At 33.6% G+C, this 21262-nt stretch overlaps 1 protein-coding gene across 7 annotated transcripts in view; it reads right to left on the bottom strand.

Annotated features, from left to right (window-relative positions):
- Positions 1 to 21262, bottom strand: part of LOC143186354 (CUGBP Elav-like family member 1) — a 537153-nt gene that overhangs the window by 14103 nt on the left and 501788 nt on the right. For 2 of the 7 annotated variants that reach the window (XM_076390001.1, XM_076390005.1), the window contains exons 7-11: positions 12649 to 12854; positions 10159 to 10287; positions 7919 to 8192; positions 5495 to 5587; positions 4263 to 4292 (exon numbers count right to left, since the gene is read on the bottom strand). In XM_076390001.1, the coding sequence (XP_076246116.1) occupies positions 4263 to 4292; positions 5495 to 5587; positions 7919 to 8192; positions 10159 to 10287; positions 12649 to 12854 (732 nt within the window). Of the gene's footprint in view, positions 1 to 754; positions 785 to 4250; positions 4293 to 5494; positions 5588 to 7918; positions 8193 to 10158; positions 10288 to 12648; positions 12855 to 21262 lie in introns of all 7 variants that reach the window. The other 5 variants (XM_076390002.1, XM_076389999.1, XM_076390000.1 and 2 more) reach the window with 5 other exon arrangements.

Raw genomic sequence — 21262 nt, 5'->3', positions numbered from 1 at the left:
GCGCGTGTAAATACGCAGCCAGCGAAAGCAGTTGTGCGTTTCACTGAATCAACTGTTAGAGCTACGATTTCGTAAATATTAGAAGCGAGATATTTAGAGCATTTTTTTCTGTAGATTTGGTGTGACACAGTTTCGTTCAATTCGTAAATTTGAGTGTTCAGATGTACTCTTTTTTCATGGATTTTATATGGCATAGGTTTATTCAGTGTATGAATTTGAATACCTACAATTGTAGTAAGCACTTATACATATTTACACATATATTTTAGTCATTACAAAATTTACGACAACTTTTCTGAAAATTATTCGCTTATAAATATATCGTTCATCTCGAGTATTTTTCATTTGTTAAAAGAAAACGAGAAAAATATTCCTCTATCTTTAATCTATCACGGGAAAAGGATTTTAATCACGCAGAGATCCATTTTCGATCCTCTGTGCTGTCAATATTATCCGATAATAGACACACACGAATTAAAGCTTAATCAAAACATAAAACAGACAGGGTATTGAACGCGGTTTCGTTCCATCGATTAAACGACCAACGGTAATCACAAATTGAATTAGTGATAAACATATATACAAGTATTGAGTTTACGAACAGTTGGGCGGGGGTAGAATGAAAATGATGAAAAGAATGTCAAGAGGAGGACAGAGTAGAAAATAGAGAGAGAGTGAGAGAGAGATAGAAGAGAGAGTGGAAGATGTGTCGTAACGAACCGAACGAGTTACAGCTTCAATGATTGCTTCTCACCTGTATTTCCGGTCTTTCCCAGAAGAACAGCTACACACGGAAAAGAAAAGGTGCAGATTAAGACCCTGAAGTGTGTTCCCATGAATTAAAAGAAAATCCGATTTCTGATTTCTGACTTATTTTGAAGTATCGATAGTTTCTTTTTCCATTGTTCAAATATCTTTCTTGCAAATTCTTTGATATGATATCATGTTATAAGTTCGTCGATTAAATTCGTTAGGGGACTTAGAAAAAGGGGAAGTTGTTTTTTCATTCTAAGCAACACTTTTTAAAAACTAAACTTGTAGCATTTTCATTCTACTTCTTAATGACATCATGTTTGATAAGTTAGGGACATATTTTTGATAAAAATAAATGTAAACACAAATTAGACTATTTCTAAGAATTCTTCTTATTAAATAATAATATCAATCACTCTCCTAGCTGATAATTGATTACGTCAATTAAGCAAAGGGCACAGTATAGTCTCGATATAATTTTTTCAGTAGATTTACCATATTTAATATTAGAGAAAATAAACTTTGTTCCTGTGTACTCTCATTCACAACTTTAATAAAATAAAAGGGAGTTAATAAAACATAATTTAAGCTCGCCATGAGCCTGTAACAAAGAAAACAATTTGTTTCTTTGGGGTAAATGAATCATGATCGTAAGTCGAAGGCAAACAAAGAATTTCTAGGAAGCAATTACTCTCTATTTCTGAAAACTGTAGAAGTATTAGTAGTCCTTCGAGGACAATAAGTATTGCGAATGAGTAACTTCAGTGTTTAATTTTTAGTCAAATTTAATCTTCTGGACAATGTAGAAATGAGTTGTTTGATCGTAGATGTAAGCAATGTGAAAAGGTAATTTTACATGCCCCATTAAAACGGAGATGAAGACTGATGAATTTTCCTTTCCGAGTTATTAATCCTTAAAGATACATTTAAAATGTATGTGGAATGTGTCTGAATGGGAGACTTATTTTACTGCTGGCGTGCATTAGCTATGCCAGACATAGCGATCTTAGTAGAATAGTAGAATAGTCAGACAAGTCAGACACACTTCGAGTACTCTTGTGGCATAATTTTAATAATTAACCCTTTGACCTATAGCATGTCAGGCTCGTGTACTTTTCATAATACCTTTGCTGCCGATTACGCGATAACGCGTGATGAGAATCTTTCGTAAGTAAGCGATCACGCACTATCGCGTGAGGAGACTATGTTCGCTTAATAGGAGCTCTGCGGTTGGCAGTTTAGGATAGTTACCCGTTGCAGATCGGCAGCGAAGGTGATAAAATTACGAAAGGAAATCGTACTCAAGGGATTAATAAGTCGGAAATAAAGTTTAAAAAATAATTTCATCATTCTTCAATATTGTTTTATTCTTGTACGTAGTATTATCTCTTCAAATTGTAGATACTTGTTATCGAAATTTTGGATTTAATTTTTGTATTTTGCATTTATGCATTTTCACCTACTGAGGAATCATACAAATAAAAATGAAGATAACACGCTAGCCAAAAATCACCTGACGTCTTATAACTTTTAGTCTTTATTATATTCATTTAATGTGTCGACCTTTCTATGAATATGTTTGTTTTACTTGATATCAATTTGCCAATAAATATACTTACACTTTTATTAACGCGTGATTTTATATTTTTGATTAGTAATATGTATGTCCTATAGTCCTAAAAGGGTTATATGAAATAAATCAAACTTAATATGTTATATAAAACAATCAATTTGGAAGTATTGTAATATTAGTGCAAGTAACTATTCACAATGAATCCCAGAAGAATGATCGTTACTAACAAAGCTATTTCAATATAATCATCGATTACATGTATTGTGTCAAACATTCGTATCATGGGCTAATTTCGTGAATTTGCAAGAATTCAATTTAACGTGTTAATTACTGTCATCAAAATAATCATTGTATTACCCTCTGACCGAAGTAATCGTTCGTTGCAACGTGTGTTGCCAGTGTGTAACATGTATATGTATATGTATATGAAGGATCGTACGATATTGAAAGTTAAAATCGTAGCGAATGAGAGACGAAATGGTACAGGGGTGAGCAGGAGAAATATGTGGCAGGGATGTACATATTTGTTATGTGTGCATCGTTGCTAGCCATATGCATACTTGAAGACGATATTCAATATTTATGGTCCATATTTATGGTAACAAATGTTTCCTTTTCTAATTCATACTCATATGTACTTGGATATTACAAGTGATTTTAATACGGCTGCATATTTCTCTTAGGACAGCCATTGGTATTTAACAAGAAATAAAAAAAAAACAGTAAAAAAAGGATACTTTTGTGAAAATGTAATAAAAAACACAGAAATTTAAATTTTCAGTGGATAATTTATGGTACGCTGGTTTTATCGGTTTTCTTTGGCCAGGGCCGTTTGTTACTCTCCAACTGTCAATTGCAAGTGGATGAAGGATTTTATGAGTCGTTTATTAGTGAACATTAAAATTTTTATATTTTTCATTAGGTTTTCATGGGAACATCACGAACGGAAATGAGTACAAAAACAATGTTATTCGGACCTTTTATAGTGCAAATATTTTGTTTGAATAGTTTCTGAAGACTGCAAATAAGTTGCATTTTATATATCGATCGTTAAGAAACCTTAAAAAAAAAACTATACATATTCAGATTACACATATTTCTGTAGGTAAACTCAAATTTCATTAATAAGTGATGTTACCGTTAACAGTAAAATTTGTTGTGAGTTGTTATATGTATATAATTATAGAACATATAAATACTGTATAATTATTCAAGCAGGAAGTAGTATTAGCTAAATTTTCCACACTTTTTACATTTTAAAGAAAATAAAATCTATGAAAATTGTACTGTACCCCTAAAAATATTTCAGAAATGTAAAATGTATGATATCGTCTGCATGTACGCATGGTTAGCAGTGAATACTAAGTCCTCGCTATATGCACATTGATCGGTTCCACTCATGCTTATAACGATGAATTTTACGATAGCACTTCTATTCTAAGAATGGATATAAATTTTCATATCTAAAAGCTGCTCGTTTGAATTTTCCAAGGCAAGTACCTAAATTAAGTATACCAAAGTTGGTACTACTCTTGAAAATGAAATAGCAGCGAGTCGAGAGTCATGCTGACGATGAGTTTTAATTATTCTCTCGTGTTATTTTACACAGTAATACTGTTATAAATATTTAACAAGAATATACAAATTTGAATTTCCCGTATTACTCAATATCTAATATTTGATTGCAATAGGAGAAAAGTAGAATGACCCGTGTGCATATAAGGAGAGAGACTATTGTAGTTAGATATGTAAAGAGTATAGAGACCTAAATTAGTCTTGTCAATACTCAATAACTTATCTATCGCACACGTATTTTTGGTTGTATTTAGGTGAACGAAGACTATCTAACGGGATTAAATTCTGTCTGAACGATCGAAGTTAATTTAGTAGTTGTTAATACTATACCAGGCAATGCGACACGTACATAGCGACATACCTGCTGTCGAATTCGCCAGTCCGCTTAACGCTGAAACACAGAACACGTTCACGATATTAACAAGCGGGAGTTAGTAACGTGTTTACATATTCAACACAAACTTCGGCGAAATTTACTTAGCCGATATTCTGTCTATGTAGATGCGCGTGTATGAAATAAGGTATTCGTCTCGTGCAATATTGGACACCGTTCCAAGATCACTGCGACACATGTCGCCTTTGGTGTCTTTGACCTCAAACCCGATTACCAGATTAAACGGAAATATCCGCGATAACATTACTAAAGATTCAAAGGTTTCTTCCATTATTGATGTTCCGACCCTAGGACCTTGGAGTCTCAACTTTCACACATGTATGTATCTGGATTATTTCCAATTTTATTTTATTTCCGCTGGTTGTTTATTGTCTTTTCAAATTTTAGGGAACATGGTAGAGAATTTTTCATATTTTCTTAAAAATCTATTAGTATAATGAGCAATTTTATAAAAGAGAAGTTTAGAATGTAGAGATACTGAAGTTTAATGTTAGCATGGATGGAGGAAGTACCTGTGTACCTTCACTTCATCAAATTCTAGGTGAAACAGTCATAGAAGTCCGTCAGGCTACTCTAGAGTCACCTTAAAGTAGTCATTTTTAACTGTGTTTCTGCTACTTTGTGCTAAATACATTTTTAACAATTTTTAAGTACATAGAACAAAACGTACATACATGCTATTATACTGCATTACAGAATTATGTTCTACTTTGAACCCTTTTAAATTGGATAATCAGAAATTAGTCAGAACAATGACATAAGGTTTAAGTTGAGAACCACTGTCTTAGAGCCATCCTAGGATTTAAAAGATCATGCACATTTCGTTTTTGCTTGCAATACACATTATACGTTTCTTTGGACGAATAACACACACACACACAAATACATTCAGAATGGACATTTTGACCTGGAACGATTTATAGTATCCAATTAATCGAGTATTCCACCAAAACGTCATCGTTTAGTTACGTATATTCATTGAGTTCAAATTTAAGTTAAAAAAATGAACTTTGAAAGAGCTTTTACACATGCTGTTATTCAAACACTAATGACGTTCAAGCGAACCTTTGCGATAACATGCCATTTTGAGACATCTTTTTACAAGAAAAATGGAATGATACATAATAAGTGGAATAATAATTCGATTACTCAATGTTGCCGCGTACTTTACAGTGTGTTGTACAAGCTTCGTTACTCACTGTTTGGCGACACCTGAAGGTTCCCATTCCCGCCAGTCATGGCAGCCAGGGTGACCAAGTTCTGCATACTCATCGGTGACACTCCTGCGTTGGCTGCAACGTTTCCGATTGAGAACACACAGAACAATTAAACCATAAATCACGCATAGACTAGACAAGATGATTGTTGGGCGAATGAAGTACTATTAGAAATTGTATCTAATATGTAATAACTCGTACATGATGACGTTCTCGGACTTATCTTTCTGACAAACTAAGGCAATTTGATGCCTGTGAATTATATCCTGCCGAAGGACTAATTCTGTGAATATAATGTACCGATATACTACACTTGACTTATCGAAGACGTTACAGCTGTAACTATCTGAGCAAACTGACAATGAGATATACTGAAGAATGACTATTTTGCAAAAGAATGACACTGTGGCTGACTATATGAAAATAATAAATAATCTGAATTAATCCTTCCATGTGAAAAACCTGAACGCAAAATGGTCTTGAGATAAAACGTCATAATGGTTGTCTTTAAAGGATTTTTATAGCAGGGATAAAATTGATAAGACATGGTGAAGTTCAGGAAATTGTTTTCTATAAATAACAGGAGCGACTGGAGAAGCAATAGACAAAACGGAAATAATAACGGTAATAAAGATAATGGAGTCACAAAAGTAATAAAAGTATTAGAAATTTAACATAGAAGATACTCGACTACTGGTGGGAAAATATATGAGATAATATTAGACGCTAAAATAGGAAGAAAATAAAAAAACAGAGGAATTGCGGTTGAACCTTTGTTTGTTAATTATAAACGTCTAAGAATTGGAAAAATTCACCTGCATCCTGGCAAATTGTATAGCAGGGAGCTCATGGCAAGGACAGGCTTATGGAAAATAGTGATTATCATAGTCAGTGTGCGGAACGAGTATCAAAATCCCATCGTAGTTATGCATCATTTTTTTGGTGCTAGCCACTGCTTTCTTTAAATGCTTATAATTAACAAATAGGGGCTCAAATGCACTTCCATTATTTTGGAGCTCAGTTTTACTTTGACACCTAGAATCACACCTTAAATTTTCCCTCACCAGTACATAGCTAAACCCCCATATAGTAAACACAATAAAAGGCTTTTCAAATAACATAAAACTGCAAGTAGTCATCGAATCATAAGAATATAGTCTGTTAAATAATTTGTCAAGGATAGGCAGGACAGAAGATGTCATTTCTCAAACAAAGTGACTTTAAATGAAACAGTTGCGTAAGTCTCCTAGGCACGTCACTGAATAAACTATACGTTTCTCGCCAATAAGCAATAAACACAGGTTTTAACGTGGACGCAGATAGTTAGGCATCTGCATCGATTTATCATTAAACTAGCATACTTCCCGAGTCCATTGAATACAGAATTTTATTAATGTGTATGGGAAAATATACGGGATGACTAAACATGGTTGCCTAGGGAAGTTACGAAACAAACGGTGACAAGATCGAGGTGAATAATTTACAGACTCTATGGAAAGCAAATGTATCGTATGATAACACGGAACTTTCAGTAAGAAGAAAGTAGATAAATATTTCATGGTACGCATCTGTTAACCGATGCTTAATTATATAACTTGTGGGGACAAAAAGTTTATGAACTACAAAGTTATGGGAACTGTTAGGACAAAGAGAAATTCTCATCAAGGAAATTAAAATTAAGTAGAATACTTGTGATAGTTACTAAATAATGGAAATTGTTTTATATCTGGCTGGTTCCGAAATGAGGAGAGAATAATAGTAAACAATGGTGGTGAAATGAAAGTTTCAACTTAGAATACTGGCAGAAATATTGTGATATAGCAAGAAGGAACTATGTTGTATATTGCAAAGTTTATGCTCTATATTATAATGAGAGAATGGTATCACCCTGACATCTATTAATATTTATTCGCCATTAAATTTTATCGTACCAAGATAGCGTCACTCAAGGGTTAAATACAAGTTTCCAAGAATTGAAATAAATACATAAAGACCTTGAAAATTACGTAATTAAACATTTGAATGTTTTCAATTTATAAGAGTTAGAAATTTGAAGACCTGTAAAATAATATTGGGATGCTTGAGTGATCCCATCTTGGCACGCTAGGAATTAATCGTGAGAGGGTGTTCCTATATTATTAACCGAATTGAAATATATTACAATAAACAACACGCAGTCATAACACGCATATCTACTTAATTCTCAATATAATATTGTGCTATTTTACAAGTATCCCTGTTAAACTAGTTAATTAATGATCTCTATGTTGCTGCTCAAGGAGCAAATGGGAACATACTAATAATTTATAAATGAAACAAAAAAGGAATAGAAGTATGAAATTGGATAGTATGAACCGAAATAATGAGGAATGAATAAACAAAAAAGTAAAATCAATGGACACCAACCATACTCACCGGCGGTGTTACTCAACGACGCCAAGGTAGCCAAGCCCTGAAGATTCGCAGGGTTGATTTCAGGTGGACTAGGAACTGCAGGCGCCGCGGCATGAGCGGGAGTCGCTGCACCGAGACCTAAGTGTTGTTGCAACAACAACTGATGTTGCACATTCGAGAGGGCACTTGCACCAGCACCTGCTGCAACTGGAGTTGCTGCACTTGTTGTCGCCTGAAGTTGTTGCAATAGTTGTAACGAGGCAGGCGCTAGGGTTGGTGTATCACTCTGTAAATAAATCAATGTGATATTCGAATAAATATTCTTAAATAGCTATTGTTCATTTTCAAAAATACATAGTTAAGAGAGTTATTAAAATAGATGAACGTTATGAATAGCGGTTTAAAGGTGACAATTCCTGGGAGTTTAAAGATTTTAAAAAGCGTCATTCTTTCACAGATAACACAAATTATAATTTGAATAGAATTAACTCGCTATTCAAGGGAATCTTCGATCATCGATTTTCAATTTTAAATGAATATTGTAAAAAACTATTTAAGCTTTTCCAAGAACTTGTTCATCATTCGATATTAGAATATTAGAATGTCATAGTGAAAACATGTGAGTTTCCATTACGTATGAGTTTCAGTCGATAGCACCAGGTCGATATCGTGTGCAAACTTCGGGCTTGAGAAGTTATGAGTGTAATATGTTAATTTCCTTTGGTTTTTAAAAACAAAGAAAAAGTACCTATCTAATTGGCTTGAACGAGTAATTACGTCTTTTGCTCGTTAGAATTAATTGCTTTGACCTTAGTTAATTTTCTCGGAGAGTACGTTTCATATGAAGATCGCAGAGGAAAAATCTGATAAATCAGAAACGTTCTAAATAAATACTACATTAATGAAAATGTGTTTTTATTTGGTTTTCATGTGCTGTTCTCATCCTCTTAAAAATATAAAGAAAATTGTTTTTCATTGCATTCCCTTAGTTTCTATAAACTTTTGTTGATTTATTAACATTTTTCTGTATTAATAACTATCTTTGTAATATCATTTTTAAGTTTATTTTCAAACCTTTCCATATTTTGTGTGTGTTTACGAGCGTGTTATTTAATCAAATTATTGGATACTATTTATCTAATAATTTTGAATTATTCGTGGACTCATCAAACTCTTCTCTTGTCTCATTTGGATTCAACAAATTATTTCTCTATGCTACTATTGTAAAAATGATTATACTTCGAACTTGTCAAAAGTTTTTCACCTTTTTAATTCTAACATATGTATGTATTAAAGTACTCTTTATTTAATACCAGACAACATGTAAAACAGAAAATCGATAAAATGGACTTATGAAGTTTTTCCTCTGTGGTCTTCATATACTTCTTCGAACTTGAAAATTAATTAAATTAATTAAAATTAATCACACTGTTCCTAGTTAATGTTTCATGTGAAAAGCACTCTACATATTTGACTAATTTTGGACAAAAAGTCATCTCATTTGTAACTGCATCAAACACTGTATTTTGAATAACAGTTTTTTACGAAAGCTATTTAAAATTTAAAGACGCGTTTCAAGTACGATTTAAAATTGTATTTTACGTTATCGAAAATATTATCTATTATGCTGAAACACATATGACAGGTTCAATTTTACACTAACATTAGGTAACAGAAAGCGATTCCAATCGACCATATACGCAAAAATGACATTTCGTGAATTGTTAATGTCTGACAGGAATATTGGAAATTGGTGGAATATTCAATGGGCTCGAGAACTTAATAATGGATCAACACTGAAATTTTTATTCGCGCCACGTCCATCATGGATGCATTATGTATTAACGTATGCTATTTAAAAGAGCATTCAGAGTTCATTACTAAGGTAAAATTGTCACTACTGGAAGTTCAATGCGCTAAAATCGAAATTGCAGCGTTACTATCCGAAACGGCAAATTCCCAGCGTTTCGCAATTACGAATGCAATTTCTCAATATAGTTTCCGAGGACGCAGGAGGATTAACATTTTGCATCGAGGAAGAAATTTTGTGGGAAAAATGAACGCTTCTCTGAGAGATCTTGAAGCGTGGGTACTCGACTTCTTTCTTTTTCTCGGACGCGCGTACGGAATACGCGTTCAATTTTTAAGCTTCCGGGGAAATAAATTTATGAGAAAGTATTTCATTCTTGATGCAAATGGGCTCTTTGATATCGGGTAAAAAGGTCGGCCGTGAAATATTAAAAGGTACAGACGGTTAGGTAATGCGGCGCCATATTGACTCCTGCTATATTCCAGAGATTCGTCTGGAGCTGTTGCATTCTCTTCTGATCTTTCTCTTTCTGCGTGTCTGCGAATTTTACAACGAGTGGTGATGAGCATCCCTGTAACATAAAATACGAGGAAATATGAAGATTTATTAGGCGTATGTAAAATAATTCGGCAATAGTATACATACAAAATGTTCTTTTAAATGTAATAGCTTTTCTTGGAACTGATTTTTATGAATATTAGTTTGGAAGTGTGAATATTTTAAAAAATACAATTAAATAATGAAAAATTAAAAAAATGAAAAGAAATTAAGTTCTTCTATACATGACATGTAAATTTTAGAATTTTTTTTAATAAGATAGAATATCTACTCAGTTGAAGTTACAAAGTAAAGAAATTATACAAATAACACGTTTTCATCATAAACTCGAAGTTATCATCATCATTTTTAAAAATTATTTCTTTGTTGTTATTCATGTTAAAAAAAATCGCTAACAAATAAATTAATGTTAGTTAGAAGTGAGGATATTCTAATATAAATACGTCATCACATGACAATATTATGCATTAAAGAGTTAATAAAAGGTGACACTAGTTTAATAAATTCACGTATTAAGCTTCAATCGGCTTCGAAACTGCCACAAATTAAACTTGCATATAGAAGTTTGGCCTTAAGAACAAATAGAAGGGGCTAACAAGAAAAACGACAGAGTAGGATAAGAAACAAGAGGGAAGTATTTGACGTTAGATGAAAAAAGGCATAGGAGAAACGCGCGTTTGGAATCATCGAGCTGTCAGTCCGTTCAACAGCCTTTCTTTGCTCGATTTCGGTTAGCCAGAGTTAAATCGGTGTATCATCGAGACGAAGTGGCTCTGTAGACCGGGGTTGAGGATTCTCCGGGTGGTAGTGGCAACGAGCCAATGTCCGACGACCTCATTGAACCGCTATGAAAAGAAACGAGCCGCGTACACTTAAAGAGTCTACACCTTTCTCTTCATCCAACCAGCCGTACGGTACTTGCTTCACCTCTCTTCGCTAACTTGGTTACTTAATTATGGTTAAACAGAATCGATGCTCTGATACAGCGTGTCACGGATACCGAAATGCTCGTTTTGAAGGACAATCTCGCGTTAATCTTTTGAAATTTGTCTACAATATGCATTTTGCATTTGAAAGATCTATTTCTCATGTAACGATTCTTCTGTTTGAGGTAATCGGTTAAATTGCAAATAAGAACATTAAGTATTTACGAAAAAATATGTTGAATATGTCAGGTTTACGAATTACATCATAACTACGGAAGGAGTTTTAAAAGAAGCACGTTACCAAAATCTACATATCTAGTAGGTACTGTTGGAAACCGTGTAAGAAATGTCATAAATTGACTATGAATACTTTAACAATATATTTTGGCGTCGTTTCTATAAAGAACAATTATGGCTAAAAGTTAGTCTAATTTATGTTTCTGGCAACATGTAGATTATTTAATCTGAAATGCAAGAATGAGTAAATTACAAATATGAAATCAAAGTATGGAAAGCACTGAAGGGGTAATGCTGTCTTAGGTCTAGAATAGATGAGGTGTTTGTTGAGTCGTTAGATTATTAGATGAGTCATCCTGGTTCTATATGAATTTCTATTTTGAAATGGAAAGTGTGATGATGTGTTATTTTAAGCGAAACCCTTATCAAGGAGATGATTAACGACTATTAGAATGTTAGCAGAAAGTTGGTCATCCAATAGGATGTATTATCACCAATGAAAAGAAATAAAAGATGTATTTTTATATTATTAATATAAAATCAAGATCTCTAGATTAATTTTGGACGATAAATATTCACAAATATAACAGGGGTTAGTAAATCTTCCACAAATTATTGTACATATATAATGTACGGTATTGAAATAATGCGAATTTATACAATACTAGTATTCTGTTAATTTCTTAGAACTGTATGATCGAAGATATCTTGGGTGGCTACGTAGAGTAAGGGGATAAGAGCTGAATTAAGGAGGTGTGAATAATGAGTGTTTGAGACAGAGTGCAGTATGTTTTCCGTGATTGCACGCATGGAAAATCAATGAAAAACGAACAGTCAAAATGTCAAACGACCGTAAGAGAGCACGTTTTGATTTCTTCATAATGTTGATTTTCTTTGAATTCTTTCTGTGTTCTGCAATATTCAGTTCAGTTCTTTGTCGAATACTTCGCTTTAAAAATGAATTTTTTAAACTCATGAATTTTATAAACTACTTATGATATACATATAATACTTTCATTAGAAGACATCATCAAAATTATTCATCTGTACGAATTGACTATACAGTCTTAAATACAATAGTTATTTTAAAGAAACATTCGTTAAATTTCAAGAATATAGCAAATCTTTTAATTATTAAAAGTAAGCGAAGCAATTACTCGAAGAATACTTGGTCTAACTGTTCATGACACTCGCCCAAGAAATTTACTCACCTCCATCGTTTGCGAGTGATGAAGAGCTTTAATGGCGTTGATGGCGTACTGTTTACTAGCGAAGGTAACGAAGGCACAAGCTTTACTCTTCCCAGTGCTGTCCCTTAGCACTGAGCACTCTTCGATGGTTCCGTAGACGCTGAACATGTTCCTCACGTCATTCTCCGTGAATTTCTTTGATAGCATACCAACGAACAGTTTACGTTCTGAAACCAAAAGATGAGAATAGATTTAATACTACAAATACAAACTATAAGTCTTTTGGGATAACTTATTTCGCACGTATTGAATAGAAGTTATATCTAGGTTTTATAGTTCCTCCACAAGATGGATTCATCTAAACCTTCAATGGAAGGTTTATGGCTTGTTTGATATACAAGGTGAATATTGTATACTAATTTTTTGATAAAGTTTTCTAAGAAAATTTGTTGTTTTATATTAAATGTATAGGTCCATGATATGCTTTCAGTTATGAAGTTACTTCATGAACAGATCTAGGAGTTGGAGTTGTATAGTGATCATCTGCAAAGTTTGTATACTGGTTGAAAGTATTGTTTGACATTAGTTTCATATTGATCTTGAGGCATTAGGCGGATCTAACTTATAACTCGCTGCTGTGTCCAAAATATATTACGTAGAACCATTATTTGTGCAATATTAGTTTTACCAACTTATTAAAATTAAATTTATAGAGTACTGGTATGTATATGTATAAACATATTGATTCGATCACTGTTGCCAATTTAACCTGTTAGTTCTTTAACAGATTTGTTTGTGTTTACTTATTGAAACAAGGCTGAAATGATCAACAAACAGCCACATTGATATTGCAAAAAAATTTATCTCAGAAAAATTGCAAATATTCCGTCTATATATATTTTTTCTGAAGGTATACATTTATAACGCATTAAAAAAATATTTTGATTAAAAACTGTAATTACGCTTAGGGTAACTTGAGTACAGATGTAAATGCTTATTCTTTTCTGTTTAAATTATTAAGATTGTAGATTTTTTTGTATTTGTAATGTAACAAAGATAATCTAATAATGTTATGTAGCTTTATTTTTCAAATCAATATAGTCATGTTAATCTGAATTTATAATCAATCCTGAAAAACATTTTTAAAGCACACTTCTTGCATTTTATCGACATCGTCCAATCAATCGAGAATTCACTAACTGGATAGTACTGTTAAACAGTTTACATTATGCAACATAATGCTGTGTTAATTAAATTCAAGAAATTAGATACTATATAACAATTAATATTGTGTTTTGTTTTGAGAGATAGAAGACTACAGAATGTTGCAAACACTTCCACTCGAGGACAGTACTATTGATCCATAGAATCAATAACACAGTTTATAATCATGATTACTGCCACATGCAACGGATCGTCTAGCAGAGGCTAATGCTTTAAAAATTAGCTTCCCAATTAATTCAAGCCATTGAGTTAAGTCCTCAAGCGATATCGCCATTCGTCGCGTTACATCTCCACATTTAATGCAGCTGATGAGGTATGGCTATTTGACGATGACAGGATCAAGGAGAGGGCCAGTCAATATTTGTTTAGGACCAGGAGAAAAGCTCCATCCAGAGAAAAGCCGCTTATGTAAATTCAACGTTGCGCAGGGTCTTCTACCAGTGACGCAAAGTAACTGTATCTCTCGATATCTCTATCCCGTACACGTTTCTCTCGACCTTCCAGGGCTCTGTCATCCCTCTCATGCCCTTCAATCCTCCACACACGCTTCTCCACGGGCATTTTCCGCCGGCGAATGCACACCTTTTCAACGAACTCTTTCTATGCATTAATACTCGTTAACCGGTGCACCTTTCGCAGCGAGGAAATACCTTTCGATTCACTTTAGGGAAGGAAATGACTGACGCTGAGGTCACGGTTGTCGCTGGTAGTTGAAACTGATAGCGGTCGATGAACTTCCTGTCCCCAGATCTGGCCGCGTTTAATTGATACAGTTCCAATGAATAGAAAGTGCGGGCTCTTTGCATATTTCTCTTTATCGTTCCGTGTGTCACAGTTGCCGGCAGGGAAAGCGTACGAAGCGATACGAAGATAATGTACAGGGTGATCTAATTGAAAACGACGTTTTAGAGGAGTTGCAGCTCGTGTGTTTTCATAAAAGAACACTGGATGAATAGTTATAGTTATAAGACCTATTCTTCTTTTTCGGTATTTTATGTATATGGCATGGTTATGTGGTTTTTAGTTTTTTATGTAGGTAAACGCTTGTTTGAAGTTTTATTGTGTTGTAAATGAGTAAACTTAATTTGTTTTTATTGTTTAGTCTCTTGTTTAGTAGGAATTAGTCATTATTTTTCGCAATGATATAATAAAAATAAACTATTTTCATTTGTTGTGGTATTCGATTTAATTTGGTAAAAAATACTTTTTAATTAGTTGTAACTTAAAACCTGAAATAGAGACAGTTAAAAACATTGATAAGTACAACAGTTCGATCTTATTTATATTCTAAATAATAGTTAAAAAAATTATTAAAAATTTAATTCTTACGATATAACATAGATCATGCCAGAAACAAGGCATGGGGAAGTTGTATGCTTTTAAACATTTTTAAATGTACAATCACGTTATAAGTTACAATATTTTCTAATTTTTTTCTTAATTAAAAGTAACGTTTAAAACGTTTCTTCTTTCTTTCGATTTTAGGAAACGTTTACTTCTATAATTACTATTAAATTCTTTCATTCACTCTTACTGCAAAATTTTTAATTACTATATGCATCCCAGAAAGAATTAATCCCTTAAAAAGTTAATTACAATCCTTTCTACGAGTTTTAATATCAGGATTCTTACTTTTTAATGCTGGTGAGTCTACTCCACGCAAGGACTTCACTAATCAAACAGAGAAAATTGATTAACACTGAGTCGAATTACTACTTTGACGATCAGTCCTGCGCCTGCGTGAGTTAACTAACTACATAGTTCTTGGTTGACTAGAAGTTCGTGACTTCAATCTACGAATTACCTATTATATTACAGCAAGTGAACGTCTAGTTCTAATGTTTCTATTACAAAATTTAGAAACAAAAGTTTGCCCTTCTAATTCTCGTATTTTTACATTCTATTACTACATTAATTAAATTTTTCCAAAATTATTAGTAGGTCCCAGTAATTTCTTGCTGTTGATGCACTTTTTTCTTCCACTATATATAACACGGATTATTTCCACCAGCTACTTCGCACGAGCGATTCTTTATGCAGGTGCGGGTGGCAGCTAGTAGTTGAGACACATAACAATTATACATATATGTGCAGTATCAGTCAGTCACTAATGAACATTTTTATTTTCTATATCTTCGATTTGATAGTTATCACAATTAAAAAATAATATGTCATTTCAAGATTTACTTGAACACTTACAATTAATGATACCTCAAATATAAATTAAAAACTTGTTTCTATTAGATTTCATAATCTGCATTATATTTAGAATAAATTCAAGAAAGTAACTTCTTACAAAGTTACATGAAATTATTAATAGATTTTTGAACTTTGTTAGTGCTACTATGTAATCCATTTTTATTCATAATTATCCCTCAAGTACGGATACTCAATTTTAGAATACAAAGACTTTGATTTACACCTGTTAATATTAAATGTTTTTAAAATTAATACAGGGTTAATTGAAATGTGGTATGACCGATATTCCCAATTTTTAATATGAACTCTTTGATATTTAAATAAGAATAATAATAAAAATATATCATGTGAAGTCTATCAGACTCTGTGTTAACAGTGAAGGGTTATTTCACTACTATTTATTTACAAGATTGTAGACCTAACAAGACATTGCTAAGAATCAGCGAAAACTACACAAACTTCACTGAACGAACAGAATGTTTTCTTGATATAGGCTCGCGAATTACTGGCGACTTTATAGCGAAGAACGCTTTTCTCAGATTAATTCATGTACTGCTAACTTATTGTCAATATAGTCTGACAGAAACATAACTGATAATGCAAGCAAGCAAAAATCATTTGTTCTAAACAGTTTACACACATACGAGTAGTACATGTAGCAATGCTAGAACTTAGTAATTATAGTACTTGTAGTCTAGAATAAAATGAGGCTGTAGTCACAAATTGAACATATTTCCTCTAAAAACGATATAATTCTAATAAAGTGGCTAATATGCACATATGAAAAACGAAGATTAACAACTTCAGCAACGTTGTAGAATAAGTGAAACAAGTATATCAAGGGAAGAAAATAGGGAGCTATAGCTAAATGGGAAAGGGATAGCAGGCGGTTTATAGGTAGGGAAACCACACATATCCGTCAATTGCACCGCAAACTCGTTCCCTGTTAACGGTTTAATTACTTTCGGTAACGTAACCGGATACCAGTGCTCCTGGTCGGATCAGATTTTCCACGAAGCGCCATGGAAATTGAATAGAAGGCTCCTTTTCCCCCTCATGATTACTTTCGATGGAAAAATTTCGAGTCTTATGGCCCACCCACGATCCCCCTTTCCCCGCCAGTTATATCCCTTTGTGCATCGCCATCAGCACTGGGAGTGGTATTCTGGACAGCAGCAAAACTGCGGCTATCGTGGAATGTTTATTAAATACCGAAGGCGCTCGCTGAGATCTTCCTTTCGGTTGGCCGCGTACCGAAATTGTCCGTCTAGGGTACGAGGACCAGCCAACTTTATCTTTGCTCAAAGGTGAGGGGGAAGAATGTACCCCCAGCACCTACTGATCGATCGAGGGTGGAACGCAATGATGGGGACGACCTGGAACTTCGGAAACAAGGGGGTGGACGCGTCGCGGAATGTATTGGGTACTGTTGATTTAATTTAGTTGCGGTGGTACGAGTATCGGGCTCAAGAAGCAACGGGGTGGGTTTAATAGCGACGAATTTTCGTTTCGCTGAAGTTTCCTTTTTACGTCACTTCTAACAGTTTGGTAATTTTTTATTCGATTATTGTGACGTCACGGTAATTTAGAGTGACTATTTTAGACAATCTGAATAGGCAATGAACACACTATATTTTGAAGTAACAGCAAAGTAATTATTCATATAGCTGGACTTACTAAGATTTTAGTAAGGCATCATCCTAAAGGTCCAAAATACCTATCATGAAAATATAATCATTTATGGCAAATATGATGCAGAGGTTGTAAAAAATGTAGATGATATTGACGGTGTCGCGAAATATGAAAAATTTAACAATCTGAATTTTAGTGTTTCTTTGTTTGTTATATTTGAAAACGACATTTTATTAACTGTTTATTTATAAAATAAACTACTAATTCGATGCTTCCTCCGTTATTCAGAAATCTAATACTCACTTGTCGAGTTTCATTCATTTATTTCACAATTAATTCAGGGAACGTGACGTGTTTGTAAACAAAACACCTCGCCATGCTGAATGTGTTTTCTTGTTTTTTTCATTTGCGTTTTTCTCGCGGCGCTGATGGCGATCAAGCACGAAACCGAGCAAATGTTTGTTAATCAATTTTACGTACTGTGGACATCGTATTTATTTCCCTAATTAAATTGCGGTGAATTCATTAAACGTTCGCATGTTCGTTTCGGACAAATTACGAAAGAATACTCTATAAAACAGGATGATTAAATGATAAAAAACATCCCACAACTCTGATTTTATTGCTGATCTGCGAAACTTAATCGTTCCATTAAATTTTTAAAACTTGTAATTTTCTGTAATTCTAAATCCATAAATTTTTAATACCTTAAAACCAATCGTGAAAAACAATTGTGAAAAACAGTTAGAACAGAATTAATTGTCAGAGTAATATTTATTTCCATCAAATGTACATTACGATAAAACAAAAAAATAAAATCGTCTGCCTAATTTCTAATACCGGAGAGACTTTTGCTTTGCAAACTAAGTTGCTAAAGAAAACAGTTTCTATCAAAATAATTTTTGAGTAACTACAAGATCCTTAAAGTTCTAATTTTTTCGTTTTTATATGTATAATATTGAAACAACTTTTTACCTATAAACTTTGTATATTTCTAAGGTTAAAAACTATCCTTCATCAATCCTTCAATCTCGTCAAATAAAACAAATTGATTGCTCAAGTTCCAGTCTTGACAACTGTATACATTACAAATGTTCCTCCTCTTGCTAACCGAAAATTAATAACGATTAAAGTGACGATGCCTGGTCTGGAGCCACGAGCTTCCGGCGAGTGTTACAAAAGATTAGATTTCCGTTAGCCCTTGTTTCGTATTCGGCCAAGCTAGGAGGCGGTCTGGCAGGAATATTCTTGGTCTCTTACCATCTCTGGGTTCCCGGCGCTCGCGATCCTTCGCCAGAATGAGAATTAACTTTGTTAATTCAATTCCCGGCTTGGCCACGTTCAAACTAACTGAATTTCAGCCCAACGCCGAGTCTGAACTAGCCGCGTTGCTAAGTAGAGTGGCTCTCGGCTTATGTGTAATATATCTGCACACTCGGTTTGCGCTGGTCGAGCGATTATGCGCGCCCGTATATCGTTCTGATCTTTACTTCCGGGTGTAGTAGGTGTGTAAACGGACTGTGATGCGAAGAAAGAAGTAATTAGTGTAACTATGAAAGAACAGGAGCTTTCCACCTAACTTCTTTTTTTATCCCATCTATCTGTTGCCAAAGGAAAATGAAGACAGGAGGAGGAGGGTGCGGTGTTATATACGAAGAATTGTGAATATATAGATGCACAGGTGTGCATTTATTCAGGTCTATTGCACTGTTAGCTAGTATGCTGTTCGTATTATGACATGGCATGATGGAATCACTTCTGTTGCATTAAACAAACGACACAACTACATAAATGAGCTATAAGCTATAATTGCATTTATATTCTTGTATTTATATATCCGTAACTTTTTGTAATTTTTTTGTCACTTTCTGAGTGAATTTCTTCTATAAAGTGTCTAATTTTATGACAACATTTTTCAATCCCAACGACTACAAAATTTGCCCACTTTTAACACCGACCATTGAAGACCTATATTATTTTTCCCTATTAATTTAGTTGATATGCAAGCTTTGTGTTTTTCTTAGAAAAATCTGATCTATTATCGTAATCGCTTCGAATATGTGTTCGATGGAACAGAAGACGACTCTTTATTTATCTTTCATGAAGAAGAACTGAACTTTGAAGCTGAGGTATTAGGAGTCTCGTTTTTGCAAGGCGATAAATCGTCGAATATCCGTTACACTGGCTTAAACGAGCTTACGCATTTCCGTACGAGCACACTGCTAAGGGAATTATGCTCGTAAACTCTCGCTTTCTCATAATTTATTCTTTCGCGGGACGAAGAGAGCGCGCAACTTGGCGAGAGAGCGTTCACGTCGAAAGGAACACCACCTGTCAAGAACAGGGGGGTTGAAACTAACCATTAACACGACGATCGTTGTAATAATCTCACGTTAGCGAGCTATTTTTAGGCCGACGGTGAATTTACGACCGCCTAACCCTTCCCAATCTTCTCGATTTAATTCTATCTCTTTTTCCCCTAGTCAAGGGCTTCCCACTTCGTTTTATCTCCACCCCTTTGAAGGATTTCTGGCAACGTAATCACGGCGAGACTGATTATCGAACCGATATTAATTCCCGGACTTAATAATTCAATAACATGCCTCCCTTTTGGGCTCGTCATTTTTTCAATTATTTATTATACCTAATACTTTAGGTATAATAAATTTTAAATTTTAAATTTCAGGTTAGTTAATTGTTGTAGCAGTAATAGAATTTCATCATCTAATTTATTATATATTCTGTTTCTAATGATAACGAAATAATAGTAATAAAGTTCCTTCGCTATATTGTTTAGAAATGGTGGTGCTAGTTTCATAGAATTTCCTTAGTATGAAGTCATTGTTAATTTTACCTACTGTTACGATCCTTGCATTAATTTTCTGCTTTTTCTTGTATGAAATATAACAAAAATGAAGAAAGTATTTTCCACTCGTTGATGACAATCTGCATGCTTTTAGTAAGAGAACACTGCATTTTGTTACATATTCTGAGTATATTGAAATACTGTATTTCATTTACTCGTACGTGTACATAGGACCAAGCAAACGAATGGCAATTACGTGATTGACTACGTCTTTCTCGGTTTTCATATGACGATAAAACAGAAAGGTAGCAACTGCGCAGAAGAGACAATACGACGTATTTATTATACGTCGATAGCTTCAACTTGTTAGTCTCATCTCATAATTATTTGTGCAATTTTTTGTTGACTTTTGTGAGAATTTTGACAATTACATACTTAGTTTGAAAGAAAAACGTTCAATCTATTTGTTAATTCAATATTTCTTTAACATACGTAGGTATATCCTATAAATATTGAAATTATTATTACCCCGTTTTTTTGCCGCTGACGCTTATATTTAAGAAGTAAAATAAAATCTATTCACAAATGTAATTGAATAATATGCAGCAGTAAGCGCATACTGTGACCAAAAGATTAAAATCAGGAGTAGAGTGTTTACACAATATAAATTCGCGATTGTGCAGGACTAATGGGCTAATAGAGAGTAAGCTTTTATTTTGATCATCATAGTAATTGTCTTATCTAAAGCAAACACATAATTAAAATAATTTTATC

Source organism: Calliopsis andreniformis, chromosome 12, assembly GCF_051401765.1.
Source record: "Calliopsis andreniformis isolate RMS-2024a chromosome 12, iyCalAndr_principal, whole genome shotgun sequence".
Taxonomy (NCBI): Eukaryota; Metazoa; Arthropoda; class Insecta; order Hymenoptera; family Andrenidae; genus Calliopsis; species Calliopsis andreniformis.
This window is presented reverse-complemented; position numbering and strand designations above follow the sequence as displayed.